The following is a 17,869-nucleotide window of genomic DNA, read 5'->3' as shown; positions in this document are numbered from 1 at the left end:
ACTTCATTGTAGAATATACACTGTAAATTTCATTACTAAATAATCATAAAATGTATTCAAAATACACATAGAATGGGACTTACCAACCATTGTTGAAAACAGGAGAAACAAACAGTGCAGCATCGTGGTAGCTGTAAGAAAGAAACACTTAAACACTGCAAGAAGAGAATAAGTCATCTCCTCCCTCTGCATCGTTTTGACAGGAAACTCAACCACTCATTGCACAGTGAGCCCCTCCTTTACAGAGGAAATGAATGAGCATTAGCATCTTTACCAAACTATGAAAGATAGACTAATGCCAGAAAAGTGTGTTGGATGTATCAAAAAGTCAGGCTTTTGTTTTGAAGAATACAGAAGCCCGACAATAATATTTGTGGCTGAAACTGTTTGTGGATACAAAAAAAAAGTAAAATAACTGAGCATGTCATTTTTTTTTAAAAGTGCACGATATGGGTGGTAACCTGTACTTCAGTCAATCTTATATGAAAAGGGTCACATTTTACGATAGAAATATAAACTTATCCTGATCCCCAAAATGTAGATGATAGCCAGAGACCACCCACCACCCCCTACTTTCCATGCAGTTGGTACTGTCTTCATCAATGACATGTGTATCACCTTTCTTAATATGTTAATACAAATACACAAAAAGCTATAATACAAGATAGCATTAAACTGAAACTTTTTTTTTTTTAAAGATATATAGGTTAAACAGCTTTTGGCAAGTATCACTCATTCTTCAAAAGATCAGTGTTCATGTAGTATTCTGTGATGTTTCTGCTAAACTTCATCATGAATATTATATAATTATTATTATGTTTAAAAATAATAATATTTCTATAGAATTGCAACAAATGTTGCAGTGTATTAGACTAAACTTAGAGTCCGAAGTGTTCCCATTCATACTCAATGTTTTTGTAAGGGAGGTGAATACTTCATCACCACTGTGGGCCTCAGAGCACAGTAATACACAGCAGAGTCAGACAGCTGCACCTTCTGTATTGTTAAAGGTATACTGCTGGAGGTTTTGTTGAGATCAGCATCAAATCTCTCAAACCCTGGTGCAGTTTCTCCAGGTGTATATACATCCCGGCTCAGCATGTGCTTAGGAAATCCATTTAGATATTGCATTTACCAGAAGAGATATGGTGATGCATCACTTGTCCTATAATTACAGCCGTGATTCTCCTTCAAAAGCAGTCACATCTCCTGTGGACTGAGTCACTGTGTCTTCAGCTATGCATTCTGAAAAAAGAACAAATTATCTGTCACAAAGCAAAGTAAAATGTGTAAACAAAATTAATGAATGGAAAATATTTTGAAAAGTTGATTCATACCAAAGCAAAAGATGTAAATAGTTAATATTATCAGCACTGTATCCATAACTGCACTGTAATAACAGACCAGTCTGTACAGTATGGGAGCTGCAGCAGTGAACTCTCTCTAACAGCTGTTTCCACTCTCTGTGTATGTAACTGCTGCAGCGTCAGACTGTAGAGCTGAGAGGAGCCGATTGCAATTTTACCTTCTCATAGAAGCATGTAGCAGATTTTTTCCCTGTCCCAGTTTAAGTCACTTCAGGGAACACAGTTCTAGAGGGGTTTTTTCGATGCACATTATCAGAGAAAGCTATAAACCAGTTCAGAAGGTTTTATTAAAACACCAAATGGTCTGTTTGCAGTATGCAGTACATGATGCTCATCAATGAAAATATCAACTAATGTGGTGTCAAAATACTAGTTTATGTCCACAAACATAAACATACAAATAAAAACATAGGCCTTGTTTACTTTTGTAACATCACAAGCAACATGGCCCCAGAGAGAGGCACTGCTCTTCAAACAGCTGCAGTCCAGTGTAGGGGTCCTCGCACGGGCTCCAAATTATGTAGGGTCCTCGCACGGGGCTCCAAATTATGTAGGGCCCTCGCACAGGCCGCCAAATAACGTAGGGATTTTACTCTCTACGAAACTGGGGCGCCAGTTAATGTTATGTAGCAGTATAACTGCGAAAAGTAATCAGTCTCATAAAATTACCGTTATCAGAAATATCAAACCATAAATTTAGTATTTTAAATAATTAAAATAACCAATATTAATGATTAAACATACCGATAACCTGAAGGTTGGAAGTTCTTCGAAAGACTGCTTTAACTCGACTCTCATGTCTGTGATTCCAAAACGGACACCGGGGTTTCATAAAATATATTTATTAAACAATGTACAAACACAGAACAGATAAACTAACGGGAATTAGTGTGTCGCTTGAACAAAGGAAAGGTGAAAGTGGGAGTAGCTAGCTTGGGTAAGCTAGAGTTCTGGGTGTGTTAGTTATTGATAGCTGGGAGAAGATTACTTGCGTAGTTTACTCTATATATGCGCAAAAGACGGCGAATCAATTCACGTACATACACGGCTAACAGAATACATTCAAATGATAAGACGGCCAATATGCAAACACAGATTCACAAAATCAGTCGAGACTAAACTAAACACTGGCTATGCCTGAATGTTTGTTCTCTTACTGAGTCCATACGCATTGCTGGATCCAAAAGACGTGCTGTCATTATAGGAGCCGCCATGGTGCTGTGAATGCATGTTCTGGAGAGGTGCGCAAAGCTCGGGCGTTCCCGTCTTAGCCGCGCGTTGTTGTCTGGTCCGCTCGGTTGGTGGAAGGATGCTCGTTGGTTGTTCTTTGGTGAGCTTTACAGGGGTAAACTGATGTAGCGTTCCGCGTACACCAGTTTCCACTCGCTATAGGCCACGGAGTTACCGCGAGGTAACTGGGTGTGTCCGTAGGCCTGGTAGTGCGCTGTGCAGCATTCAGCCTCTGTCCGAGTCTCGGAGCAGATGAGCTGAAGCGAATGGCCAAAAAGGGTGCGTTAAAGAAGTGGGTGAAGAGAAGAGAAGAAGCAGAGAGATCCCAAGAACGTGTCTTGCTCTCATACGGGAAAGTTTATTGCTCCCGCCATTACGGGATTGGCTGAACCGAGCGAGACGTCATGCGGGGTGTACGTCACGGAATTGTCTTGTGGGAATGTGGAAGTTGTAGTCCCTACACCATGAGTGCTGACTGTTGCTGGGAAATCTAAAGTACCTGTCATGAAAAAACTATTTTAAACTCAACATGCTTAAAACAATAATTTCACAATTTCTTCTCTGAAAATGGTCCTGCTAATGCTCACTGTCATTTGCATATACTACTGCACAGCAATGGTGAGTATTTTTAAGAACTGATTGTGGGACTGTCATTGTTGATATGGGCTGGTGGGCACTTAATAGATCTCAGGACAGCATGCAACACAGTGTAGTGGGAAAGCACACATTGGTGTGGTGTGATACACAAATGTGCATTGTTATTTGTAAGAAGGTTCCTGCAGGCTCCAGTCCTGTTCTTCTTGAGGTCTTCTATAATGGTTGCGTGTATTTCAGTATTGGATATCACCAGATACAGCCATAAATATGAAGTGAATTGTTGAAATGCAGCTATTTAGAATGAATTCATTCTAGAATAAATGACATTCACTTTTCTTCATTTTGAGAACTGTTCATGGCAGAAACTAAATTCTCAAATGAAATACATTTCTCTGAAGGTTTCTGTCATAGGAACCAAATGGGAGAAAATGTTTAACTTCAAAGAACCGGAGAGAATTTTCAGCTTGAAGTTTATGGCTTTCCTGTCACTGTGGGCTGCAGGGCACAGTAGTACATTGCAGAGTCTGTCACTTCAGCCGAGGAGATCTCCAGAACTGTTTCTTTCTTCTTTCTGTCATGTGTAGCAGTAAAGTGTCCCTCGGTGCTGTCAGTGCTTACAACAGAGATGAGGAAATCAGGTTTTGATCGGGGATACTGGCGATACCAGTACAAAGTGCTTGTAGCAGCCCTGTAAGTGCATGAGAGTTTAACACTGCTTCCATGCAGAACATGCTCTTCTCTAGATGTGGATGTAATTGCATCCTGACCAAGGCTGTCATCTGGAGACAAAATTATATGGACATGAAATGGTTTCATAACTACAATACATGTACATGAAAGGTAGCAAATATCAGTCCCAGTAATTATTTTCATACACAATCAATGCAATCTCCATGTCAACTTTTAATAATGGGGCTTTCAAATATAAAAGCCTTTTGTCTGAATGAAATCAGCCACGCTCATACCACGTATGAGAAAAATGCAATCGGTCACTTACCCATGATTGTTAAAAATAGAACAAGTAAACAGTATAGCATCATGACAGCTCTTACAAAGAAACACAGCTAGAACAGAACAAGTCCTTTACTCTGACTCTCTCTGTAAAGTTTTAACAGGAAACTCCTCCCACTCACAATTTCACCCCTCCTCTGGATGCAAAACACAACATGTCAGACCTCTACAGTTTGAAAAGTAAGAGGATTTTGAAATCAGATGCATTATTTGATAAGGATTTCACATAAATAATTAAATAAGTATGTCATCTGTTTTTGTCCAGTGGTGCTATGCATGGAAAAACCAGCAATACGTAGTCTGCACAGGGGGACAGTGAAACTACAACAGATTTGACCAATCTGGTCTTCTGCAAGCAGTGATCCATCCTATCATTCTTCATATACCCTGATATATTCTTCATATATCATTCTTCGTTTACCCTGGCCCAGCTAGCCCAGCTAGCCTAGCAGCTAGCTTGGACTTTCCTCCACCTGCGCTGCTTTCTTCGGCGGGCCGTGGTGGTCCCGCACTGGCGGCGTTTGGCCTGGTGTCTGGGTTGCTGGCTCCTCTGGCCTGCTTCGGTGGAGGTCTGCTGGCCGATTTGCAGTCTCTTCCGGTATGTTGCGGCGGGGCTGTTGAGGTGATCGACGGACTGTCGGCCTATTCTGGCGTTGGTTCATTCCGGGAGGATTTCGCTCCTGCTGCGGTGGTGGCTCGTCTTCAGCCCGGATCCGTAGCAGGGCGGCCTGCGCTTCCCTACGGCGCAGTTGGGCTTCGGAGCGGCAGCGGACTTTTGTCAACAACGTTTGCCTCGAGTCCAGCAACTGAGTTGCGGAGCATCAGCTGGCTTCCTGAATGGTCCGGTAAGGATACCGCGGCTTTGTGTGTCATCCCCACTATCAGCCCCCTCCCAGTTCGTCTTCCTCGTCGTGCTTCCAGGCCAAGCAGAGCTGTGCAGGGAAACCTGGTGGTTGTTTCTACTGGTATTGCCTTGCCCGGCTCTGCTCCTTCTGCTACTTTGGGATCTAATGATTTGGGGTCACTGCAGGATCTGCGGGCCATAAATGGTTTGAAGCTTCTGCACCTAAATTCGAGGAGTTTGCTGCCAAAGTTGGATTTCATTAACTGTATGATTGTCGATGCCGCCCCCGATATACTTGTTATTACCGAGTCTTGGTTGTCTGGGAAAATTTCCAACTCGGATGTTTCTATTGCCGGTTTTAATTTGTTTAGATCAGATAGGAGAGCTAAAGGAGGCGGAGTAGCTATATTTGTCAGGGAACACCTAGCCGTACGGGTCCTTGTGTCCTCCACTGTCCCAAAATGTTTTGAGTGTTTAGTTTTAGATGTTTTTTTGGGTGGTGACGTCCATATTGTGGTTGCTGGTGTTTATCGCCCACCCTCTGCGCCAACATCAGCATTAGATGAGTTGGGGAAGGTGTTATCTATGTATGCCTCTTCCGAATTGGTGGTGCTGGGCGATTTAAACATGGACTGGCTCTCTGATACCTCTACTAGTCATAAACAGCTCTGCTTAGATTTAGATCTATCTCAACTTATTTTACACCCCACAAGACCAAATGCCAAATCTCCATCTAGATCCACCCTAATTGATATTATATTAACTAATAGGCCATTTAAATATCCTCAGTGCGGGGTGTTTGCACCAGGCATTAGCGACCACTGCCCTATAGCTTGTGTTAGATTAGTCAAAGCTAATAAATCCAATGATCACCTCATCACAAAGCGTAATTTTAAAGATTTTATAGAACAAGGCTTCTTACATGATTTATCCCACTCTGATTTAGATAGATTATGCTTAATCCCAGATTCCGAGTTAGCTTTTGACCACTTCTCCCATATTTTTAACTCCATCACTAATAAGCATGCTCCTTATAAAAATCTCAGAGTAAAAAATCGCTCTAGTCCCTGGATCTCTGAGGAAGTCATCGAAACCCTTCAACTCAGAGACTCCGCCTGGACTACTGCCAGATCTACTGGTAATCCGACAGACTGGTTACATTTCAGGAAAATGCGGAATAAAAGTACTAGTATAGTCAGGAAAGCCAAATCTGATTTCTATTTATCTTCATTTGCAAATGCCCAAGGAAACTCAGCTAGTTTTTGGAAAACTGTAAAATCACTTAAATCTGGATCCACCTCTACTCTCCCACCTCAAATTAGCTATGAGAATAATGTAATTTCAGACAAATCAAAAATGTGCGATGCATTTAGCCAACATTTTGTAGCTTCTGGCCTTCTATTTGATAGGCTATCAGCCAATACGGTCTCGCCGGGACACGTCCATGACCTGTCATTGGCCAAAAACCTTTCGATCCCCTCCCCTCTTGCTAATAGATTCTCTTTTAGACCGGTTAGTGACTATGAAGTTTTCATGGCACTCTCCCATCTGAATATTAAAAAGTCTAAGGGTGAGGATGACATAGCCCCATATCTTTTGCGTCTCAGCGCTCACCTGGTCGCCTCCCCGCTTGCTCACATTTTTAACCTAACTTTTATCTCCGGTGAAATCCCAACGGTCTGGAAGTCCGCACAGGTCGTGCCCCTGTTTAAAGGGGGTGACACCAGTGACCTAAACAATTATCGTCCCATCTCTAGACTGTGCTGCCTAGAAACCCTGGCAATTGAACAGCTGTGGGCTTTTTTAGACGCATACAATATCCTACACTCACACCAATCAGGATTCAGACCCGGTCATAGCACTGTTACTGCCACTTCCCTCGTCATTAATGATATTGTGAATGGAATGTCCCATTTTGTGTCTCTGCCTTCCCACTCCTTATATGTACTTCCTTCCTATCTCATATCATTGATTCCTCCTGTTTCTTTTTTTGTGCTTGTTTAGTTGTGTATTTAAACCCCTTTGTTTCCGTCTTTTGTCTCCAGATTGTTATGTGTCCTGACCATACTCTCCAGTGTTATAGGATGTCTGATTTCTGTTGTGACCCGTTTTGTTTTTGACCACCGCCCTGTCGTTCTGGTTTGACCTGCTGTTTTTTGGACCCTCTTTTGTTGTTCAGATTCTGTTTCTGTTTGGACTGCCTGTGTGTATTCAACACTTTGTGTGTGAAATCTACTGCTCTCTGGATTAGCCTTGCTATACCCGTTTGCCCGTATTCCCAACCATTGCCTGGACTTTCGTTTTTTAACTGCTTTGTCTCTGACACAACTGTTTGCTGGAAATCGACCCCTGCCTGTCTGATCTGTTCTAAAGTTAAAGACTTTAATGTTAACTGATGTGGTCTCGCTCATGGCTTCAGTGTTCTGGACCTTGACACATTTTTTTTACTGGGAATACAATTTCAAACAGCTCAGTTGAGAACAGTGGAAATGAATGCTGCAACTTTGTGACAGCTATTTGAAGGAAACATGAAGTACAACCCATTTTGTTGGATTTTTTATTGAGATTTTGTCTTTCGATTTCAAATGATTCCAATTTCTGCCCCAACCTACTGTCTGCTAAGGAAGAGAAACAAGTCCATGAGTGTGAATGTCTGATGTTTCAGAGGGGGCTTTGACTTTTTTGGGTGAAATGAATTTGATGCAAAAAGGTTTAGAACCACTAATATAGACCACAATAAATAACTTAAATGTGCGATGCCACATCATCATGTGACAGTTGAAAAAGGTTAGTGACACCAACACTACCAGTTGAAAAAGTTAGTCTGGTACCCTGCTGCATATGATAACAGTATCCAGGTTTGACACAGAGGAAGGAGGTTTTGGTATGAGGTGGGAAACAAACTAGCACAATGTGGGGCTCAGAGCACAGTAGTATGTGGCAGAGTCAGACAGCACAGCTGCAGCTATCTTCAGATTAAAGGTCCTGTCAGACTTCTCAAGATGAGCTGAGAGGCCTTCCTTATAACCATTTCCATGGAGTTTATAATTACTGAGTATGAGCTCTGGTGATTTAATATCTCGCTGGATGTACCAGAAGAGACCAGGAGCAGTGCCAGTAGTTTCATACTGACAGTACAGTGATGCCATTTCATTTTCTGTCAGATACACTGAGTTATTTTGAAGGACAGAATCACCTTCTGTATTACCTGGAAAACATCAGAACAGGGAAACACAGTTGAAATTCAATATTTTAAAGTATTCATATTATATACTGGTATTACAGTCGAAAAGTATAATTCAGAAAAATGCCAAAATGGGTAGAATGAAAAAACACTTACCAATGAGATAAAGTAGAATTCCACAGAATAAAGTGAGCATTTGTGTTTGTAGTCTGGATGTGCTGAAGTCTATTTATGTGTCCTCTCTCTCAGTGAGGTATAACAGCACTGTGCTGAAGAGGTTTTGTAGCTCCTGTTTTACCCACTTCCTGGAATTTCACACATGAAGCCTCATGTGGTAATGGTATGTGGCTGCTCATATTGATCATATGCTAATAGCATTCTTACTTTAGCTACTAGCATTTTTAACAATATTCTCTAAACTTGGTATTTACAGTGAGACCACTCGCCTCACAGTATTTTTGTAACATTTCCAATCACTCTTTTGGTATTTTCATTACTTAATAGAAAGATTGAATTGTCTGTCATTCAGCAACAGAACAAAAGTTATTGGAAAGTCTGCACAGTGGATGAATAGCAACATCTTGTGACCAACTGAAGTCACTACACTGCACTGAGGCCCAGTAAAGAAGTGCTTTTTCAGCAGGAGCACTTCACTGACTAGTTGATTAGGACCTGAGTGTTCAGCATGACTGATGGTGTATTAATGAAATTTAATAAAATAGAAAACTACCATAAAATATTATGACGGTGCAAAACAATTATCATTTAAATACTAATTTTGAACATCTAACATTTTCTTTAACATTAAACATTTAGATTTTCCAAGTAGTTGTTTTTATATTGTGACAGATTTGCTTTCATGAATTTATATTAATTTATTTTTTAGCATAAATAAAAAAAAATTCAAAAGTGAGACAGCTGGGGGTGCTTTTCATCTTATGCTTCCATTATTAAATGCTACTTTATCTATGTAATGTAAAGTAATGTAATATCTCAAATCCGGGATTGACAGGTGTGGCTTTCAATTTTCAATCGTGTAAGATGAAACAGTCACTCCTCCATATATTGTACTCTGGAGGTACAAATTCTTTTTTTTTTTTTTCTGTCCTCAAGCCATATAGAACTCCAGGAGAGCTAATGTGCCACCTACAGTAACATTGATCAGGGTAGGTTGCCTGTGGCTTCCTGGGAAAAAAATTAAATAAATAAACTGCGCATGTTGCAATATGCCTAAGATCTATAGAAGACATGCATGTACTGATCTTCATAACAGAAACCGCATTTCTCAATAAAACAGGGTCAGAGTCATAGACATGCTTAAAGGCAGCATTTATTTTCAATAACTACATATGTGCAATTTTTATTTATCATTATCATTATCATTATCATTATCATTATCATTATCATTACCATCATCATTATTAACATTGGGCTGTTATACTGTCATGTGGAACATGAAAAAAATATATATATATTGTGTTCTCAGGTTTTTGTACAGAGTTTATGGGTTTCCTGTCACTGTGGGCCTCAGGGCACAGTAGTACAGCGCTCAGTCTGTCACTTCAGCAGAGGAGATCTCCAGAACTGTTTCTTTCTTCTTTCTGTCATGTTTAGCAGTAAATTGTCCCTTGGTGCTGTCAGTGCTTACAACAGAGATGAGGAATTCAGGTTTGGATCGGGGAGACTGGTGATACCAGAATAGAGCCTGTGCATCAGTGGTGTAAGTGCATGAGAGTGTAACACTGCTTCCCTCCAGAATATTCACTTCTTCAGCTGCTGCTGTTATTTCATCCTGAAAACTGTCATCTGTGGAAGATTTTTTTAATATGAATTTATATGTTATGTTGCTGCACATTATTCAAATAAAGAACACAATCATTTGTATTTACACAAGACATAGGAATCAGCCAAACATTTACATTTTGCTGATTAAATGCAAGAGGTCACTTACCCACCCCTGTTAACAGAAGTAATAAACAGAGCACCATCATGACAGCTGTTCAAAAGAAACACTGACTTTAAACACAACAGTGTAAGTCATCCACTGGACTCCCTCTGTGTAGTTTTAACAGGAAACTCCCCCACTCTCTGACTATATAGCTCCTCCCCTGAACACAAAACATTACAGAGAATCATATTCTCTATATTTTCTTTTGTTTTAAGTTAAACCTGACAAACCTGTGGGCTGCATTAAATATATGAAATAAATTATAATATTCAGCAAAGCATAACTAACAAATTTAGTGTATTAAATATTATTTATATTCACAAGCCTGCCATATATGGGAGCTACAATCATGGGAAAAACATCTATTGTCGACTGAATATAAATTGCTTAATAAGCAATATTTCCAGGTAGTTTTCTAAAACCAAGAATTTAATTTAAGACCACTCGATACATATTGTAATATTTAGCCCATCCTATGGATGCTATTTTCAGCATGAGTTGTTCAGTTCAGTGGCATCAAGAGAAACAGAGGGAAAACAGAATCTGAGGGAAAATATGATCCAGTAAAATGGGGACATCTGGTGTGAAAATGGAGACACTGCACCACACTGGGACCAAGTTCATTGGTGTTTTTCCTGTTGTTGCATACCAGCCACAGTGGCAAATTGGAGCAGCAAGTCAACAATTTGTAAAACACCAGATTCATAACAGTTGGCCAATGTCATGTCCCAGCTGCAGGCTCCAGCCTGGTTCAGGCAGTAAGAGCAGTCGTCTGACAGTTGGGGGGTTGCCGGTTTGATCCCCCGCCCGGGCGGTGTTGAAGTGTCCCTGAGCAAGACACCTAACCCCCAAATGCTCCTGACGAGCTGGTCGGCACCTTGCATGGCAGCCAATCGCCATGAGTGTGTGTATGAATGGGTGAATGGTGAAGCATTAACTTTTATGTGAAAAATGTATATTTAAATTTCCTCTGATTGGCAAGTCCACAAATTATTACCATACCATACCACCATGCACCCTGCCCCTGCTGAATGGCTGGCTAAGCAAGTGTGGGCTTGGTTAATACTGGGATGAGAGACCTCCTGGGAAAAAGGAGTTGCTGCTGGAAGTATTGTTGGTTGACCAGTAGGGGGTGAGGACACTGTGCTTTCCGAACTCGGTCCTGGAGTGCCCCAGTGTATGATGGTTTTTGGTCCAACCCCAATCGCCATCAGGCAATTTCCTCAAGCTGTTGAAAACCCCCTAAATGATAGTTTTTCAACTAGAAATTTGATGACAAAGTTTTTGATGAGTGACAGGTTGTTTCTTCATGCAAAATTGATTTGGGGTTTAAAATATAATTAATTGTAGGGGTTTAGTGAAGGCGGATCATTTATCTTTTGGACAAGGGGACTATACAGCATGTTGGGTGCTTTTCATTTTAAAATGGATTCTTTACCTTAACACACATTATGCCAGAAATAGGTTTGCAATGGCATGAAGAATTCAATTCAAATCAATTCAATGTTTATATCTTGCAAGCAATTGCATCAGAAGAGGTAAGTATAGCTATCTGTCAAAATATGGTTTACAAGGCTAAGTAATCCTTCTAAACTTCAAGCACCTAATTAAGGGAAATTAAAAACTGAAAACGGAAAATTCTTGGATTGCAATTGTGGTTGGGAAAAAAGACCCCTGCATACACAGGGGTACTCCAGGATCAGGTTGGCAGTACCCCTGCTGTAGGAGATGCCTTCAAACTTTAAACCAGGGGTGCACAACTCTAGTCTTAGACGGCAAGTCTGCGTACTGGTCTTTGTTCAAACCAATTGTCTTGTTTTTTCATTTGCTTTTCTATAAATATCCCTGGTTCAAGCCTAGTGTACATAAGCACAGTAAAATCAACAGGATACACTTGGAGTCTGCAGCTGTAGCAAGTACTCATACACATGTCAGATGAGATGTGATTTAGTCAAGTAAATAATTAAGACCAGAAGTTGGCACAAAATCCTGAAACGAATCGGCCCTTGTTGTACACCTACAGAGTATGGGGTTCCCTGGTGTCCTGGCTAAATTCTCAACCCTGGCTCTCTCAACTAATCATCCCCTGATTTAATTGGCTAAAACTAATGCTCTCCCTCTCCACCTCTCAGCTGATGTGTGGTCAGCATTCTGACACATAATGGCTGCCGGTGCATCATCCAGGAGGGTGCTACTAATTTGTGGTGGTTGATGCAAGTTTCCTCCCTCATCACTGTAATGCAATTTAAGTATGAATAAAAGATATATGTAAATGCAAAGAGTTATTATTTATTCATAAATTCATTCATTTATTTAATTTATTAATTGAAGCACATACAATATACAGGACAATAACTTATGGGTTGCTATCTTGTCTCAGGAGTTGTCTGGTTTTTGTACAGTTTATGGGTTTCCTGTCACTGTGGACTGCAGGGCACAGTAGTACAGTGCAGAGTCTGTCACTTCAGCAGAGGAGATCTCCAGTTGCACATGTCTGTTCGTTTTGTCATGTTTCACAGTGAACCACTTGTCTATCTTTTCCTCAGCATAGATGACGATGAGGAATTCTGGTTTGGATCCAGGGTGCTGGTGATACGACTGTAGATTGTTCAGATTAAGAGCTGAGTAGTTGCACAACAGAGTAACACTGCTGCCGTCCAACACATGCTCTTCTCTAGAAGTGGATGTGATTGCATCCTCACCAAGGCTGTTACCTGGGGAAAACATTATATGTGTTTTAAAAATACAATAATATATTTCATGAATTATATAATGCAACCTTCGTGTTCAGTTTCATTCAAAACTAACACCCTGATGTCTAAATGAGTAAGGGATATGAAATGAAATTACAGAACCACAGATGAGGGAAATGCAATCGGTCACTTACCCACCATCGTTGAAAATAGAAGAAATAAACTGAGCAGCATGGTGAGAGCTGCTAGAAACACTGACTTTAAGCACAGCTAGAACAGAATAAGTCCTCCACTCTGACTCTCCTGCATAACAGGAAACTCCTCCCACTCACTGAATGTTCAGCTCCTCGTCTGGATGCGAGACATTACACGTCAGACCTCTAATGATTACGTAAGATAATTTTAAAGTGATCATATAGAGCACAGACAGCCTTTGGAATCAGATGCATTATTTGATTGGAAATATCTCACATAACATGGCGGCACGGATGGTGCAGTGGGTAGCACTGCCGCCTCGCAGCAAGGAGGTCCTGGGTTTGAATCCCTGTCGGCCGGGGGCCTCTCTGTGTGTGAGTGTGTGAGTGTGTGAGTGAATGGTGTGTGTGCCCTGCGACCTGTCCAGGGTGTATTCCTGCCTTTTCGCCCAATGTATGCTGGGATGGGCTCCAGCCCCCCTGCGACCCTGTTCAGGATAAGCGGGTTAGGATAATGAATTAAAGAATGAAGGAATGAATTAATGTATTTTACATCAAGAATAAAAGTAGCATGACATCTGTTATTGTCCAGTGGTGCAATGCATGAAAAAACTAAAATAAATATTCTGTATAGGCAGACACTGAACAAACAGCAACAGATGAATTTTCTTGCTGTCATGCTGATTTGCAGTTTGCACTTTGCACTTTGACCAATCTGGTCTTCTGCAAGCAGTGATCCATCCTATCGTTCTTCATATAACCCTTTTTAGCAAAATATGAGAACCAATTGATGACCCTGCTTCCTTCAGCTTACTAAAGGATTTCTGATAAATTATTAGCTTTCGTCAATTTTATTGGCTCGTCAAAGACAGCAGCCCAAAATATGGAATTCAAGAAAGTATAGCCTCATTCTCATAAATCCAAGCAGTTATACCTGCATTTAGAATGTAGCAATCAGATTTCAGCCTTTTGAGATTTAAGTGGAATGCAATTAATTGAACTGGACCCATCATCAGCACAGTCACCCTCATCCACACTCACCATCTGCCTGGAGGAGATCAAGGCGTGGATGAAACAACACTTCCTGCAGTTGAACAGCGGCAAAACAGAAGCCATCCTCATCGGCACCCCACACCAGGTCAACTCATCCCCCATTACATGCATCACCTTTTCTGGCCAGGCTATCCCACTGTCATCGGTCATCACCAACCTGGGTGTCAGAATGGACCCCCACCTCAACTACGAGGCCCACATCAAACACCTCTGTAAAACATCCTTCTTCCACCTCAAAAACATAGCCAAACTCCGCCCCACCCTGTCTCTGCAGGATGCTGAAAAATTAGTCCACGCCTTCGTCTCCTCCAGGCTCGACTACTGCAACGCACTTCTCATCGGGATTCCAAGCAAGAGCCTTCAAAAGCGCATCCAGAACAGTGCTGCTAGGATCCTGATGAGAGTGCGCAAACATGATCACATCACTCCCATCCTCCACTCACTACACTGGCTCCCCATCTCCTCCCGTACAGAATTTAAAATCTCCCTGCTGACCTACCAATGCGTCCATGGCAACGCACCCCCCTACCTCAAGGAGCTGGTCAAGACTCAGCCCACCACCCGCAGTCTCCGCTCATCAAACACTTACCTCCTCAAACCCACCAGGACTAAGCTGGTCACTATGGGAGGCCGGGCCTTCTGTTCTGTCGCCCCTGAACTGTGGAATGCCCTCCCTGCCCACCTAAGAGCACCACAGTCAGTCGACTCTTTCAAGAGCGGTCTTAAGACCCACCTATTTGGAAGAGCCTACCCACATTTTTAGTTTTAGTCATGATGATGTCTGGATACTGCTGTTTTATTTTGCTGTTTTTAGTTATTTTTATTTTTATTTGTATTCTCTGATGTTTTTGACTCCTGTAGCACTTTGAGATTCTCGAATGGAAAGTGCATTATAAATTAAATCCATTATTATTATTATTATTATTATTTATTTCTCAGTTCTATTGCATCTCTTCTGTTGTTGTCGGAGGTTGGATCACTGCCAATCAGTGCATCAGACATTATACCTCCTAGAGGGAAAAGGAAACATAATTTTTTTGCACCAGAAAATGTATTATATTCTGAACAAATAGATTACAGGTGCATTGGACTGAGCCCAAATATGAAGACGCCACATTGAGAGGCATTTCCTGTTGAGGGTTCAACATCATCTGATTAAAAACACCATCAAAGTGATGGAATCCTAGCAGGTTTTTGTATGAGAGCTGGCATTAATATATCACTGTGCACTGTGTACAGTGCACAGTAATACAATGCAGAGTCTTCTGGAATTAAGTTTGAAATTTTCAACGTTGTTTTGCCACTGGATTCGTCAGCGGTTGCATGAAGTCGCTGTTTGGCAAAATCTGATGTGTAAGACCCGTCCCCCCTGTACAGTATAAACTGAAGGGCTGACCCAGGCTTCTGACGGTACCAGTAGAAGAGGTTATAGTATGCACTGGTTGTGCTGAAAGTACATTCCATGGAGACTTCTTCTCCCTCTGTCTTAATTAGTAATTTGACTTCTCCTGAGGAAATGCCTAAAATAAATACATACAGAAATAAATAAAAATTATTAGTAGTCGCAAGAAAGATTATTAACTGAAGCAAACCATGTATTCTGATGAGGTCAATAAAGATAACTTACAGAGGGTAACAGTTAACACCAGGCCTGTAAAAAGCTGCATCTTGTTGTGAGGTGAAGCTTCAGGTTATTAGAGGAGAGAGAACCTGGGGCAGAATATGTGCCTTAGTTTTTCTATGACGATGTGTGGGAGGGGCAACAGTGACCTGAAGAGAATGTAAAAGAAAGTACAACTACTGAATGCGTCAATAATGAATGAAACTGAAAATGTGCATTATTTCATTAGTCCTCACTCCTTGGCTGATGTTCTATTTGTGGCTGCAGGCACAGTCAGCACTGGCACAACTGCACTGAGCTTATCATTGATGAACTGCTAAACTGCTAGAAACTAAATTAAATGCAAAACTACCTCAAATATTCTAATATTTTGAAACAAAGAATGAGTAAATTTACATGTTTGTTTTAATTTTGTAGTTATACAAAATTGCATTATCAATATGAAGATGTAAATGAGTGGAATCAAGGGTATCTCGAAGTCAATAGCCATAATAACTGGGGACAAGTGTGCTGAAAGACCTTAGAGGGAAGTACAATTTAAACCATATGTCCATCGCATAGTAAGGAGGAGAATACTGAGATACTGAATCTGGTTGCTTTATCTTTTTTGGGGAAAGTGAATTTGGTGCAAAAGGGTTTTGGTATGAGGTGAGATACAGACTATCACAATGTGGGCCTCAGAGCACAGTAGTATGTGGCAGAGTCAGACAGCACAGCTGCAGCTATCTTCAGATTAAAGGTGCTGTCAGACTTCTTAAGATGAGCTGAGAGGCCTTCCTTATAACCATTTCCACGGAAATTAGAATTACTGAGGATGAGCTCTGGTGATTTAGTATCTCTCTGGTTGTACCAGAAGAGATAAGGAAAGTTATCAGTTGTTTCATACTGACAGTACAGTGATGCCATCTCATTTTCTGTCAGGAACACTGAGTGATTTTGAAGGACAGAGTCACCTTGTGTGTTATCTGGAAAACATAAGAAGATGGAAACACGGTTCAAATGTAATATTTTAATTTAAGTAGTGATAGTATACACTGGTAATACATTTGAAATTATTTGTGTTTTATTTGTTAAAAAATTCTATTCAGAAAATTGCCAAAATGCCTAGAATGAAAAAAAAAATCTCACCAATGAAACAAAGTAGAATTCCACAGAATAAAGTGAGCATTTGTGTTTGTAGTCTGGGTGTGCTTAAGTCCCTGTATGTGTCCTCTCTCTTGGTGAGGTATAACAGCACAGTTCTGAAGTCCCTGTATGTGTCCTCTCTCTCAGTGAGGTATAACAGCACAGTGCTGAAGAGGTGTTGTTCTTGTCGCTCCTGTATTACCCACCCCCTGGGGTCTCACACATCCAGCCTCTAGTGGCAGTGGTATATAGATCGATCATAAACAAATAGCATTCTTACTTTGAACTATTAGCATTTTTAACAATATTCTCCAGGTGGTGTTTACTGTGAGACCACTCCCCTCAAGGTATTTCTGTTAGACTGCCAATAACTCTTTTGTTATTCTCATTTCTTAATATAAAGTTTGAATTGTCTGTCATACAGTAACAGAACAATAATACATTTATGGGAAAGTGTGCACAGAGGATAAATGGCACTAGAGCTGAAGTCACTACACTTCTTGAGGCCTAGTAAAATAGTGTTTTTTTTCAGCAGGTGCACTTCATTGGCTCATTGATTAGGACCTGAGTGTTCAGCATGACTGATGATAATTTAATAATTGTGTTGTCAGGTTTTTGTACAGAGATTATGGGTTTCCTGTCACTGTGGGCCTCAAGGCACAGTAGTACAGTGCAGAGTCTGACACTTTACCAGAGGAGATCTCCAGATGGACATGTCTGGTCGTTTTATCATGTTTTACAGTGAACCTCTTGTCTGTCTTTTCCTCAGTACTTGCATAGATGAGAATGAGGAATTCAGGTTTGGATCTGGGGTATTGGCAATACCATTGTAGACTGTCTCCAGTAGTATAACCAGTGTAGCTGCATGACAGTGTGACACTGCTGTCCTCCGAAGTTTGCACTACATTACCTATTGATGTAATCCCATACTGAAAACTTTCACCTGCAAAAGAGAATATTTTTTCATTTTATATTACCCGTCATGTGTCCTTTTTAATAGTT

The 17,869-nt window shown here is 40.8% G+C and overlaps 1 protein-coding gene across 1 annotated transcript; it reads left to right on the top strand.

The window, feature by feature from the left end:
• The first annotated feature begins 14,053 nt into the window (after nucleotides 1–14,053).
• Nucleotides 14,054–14,884, top strand: LOC133128885 (uncharacterized). The gene has a single exon (XM_061242692.1). The coding sequence runs from the start codon at nucleotides 14,054–14,056 to the stop codon at nucleotides 14,882–14,884; it is 831 nt and encodes a 276-aa protein (XP_061098676.1).
• Nucleotides 14,885–17,869: the final 2,985 nt, after the last annotated feature.

Source organism: Conger conger, chromosome 5, assembly GCF_963514075.1.
Source record: "Conger conger chromosome 5, fConCon1.1, whole genome shotgun sequence".
Taxonomy (NCBI): domain Eukaryota; kingdom Metazoa; phylum Chordata; class Actinopteri; order Anguilliformes; family Congridae; genus Conger; species Conger conger.
This window is presented reverse-complemented; position numbering and strand designations above follow the sequence as displayed.

Bases quoted from the DNA above. Each gene is read 5' to 3' on its own strand.
- LOC133128885 (XM_061242692.1), top strand. From the start codon at position 14,054: ATGCAATTAATTGAACTGGACCCATCATCAGCACAGTCACCCTCATCC.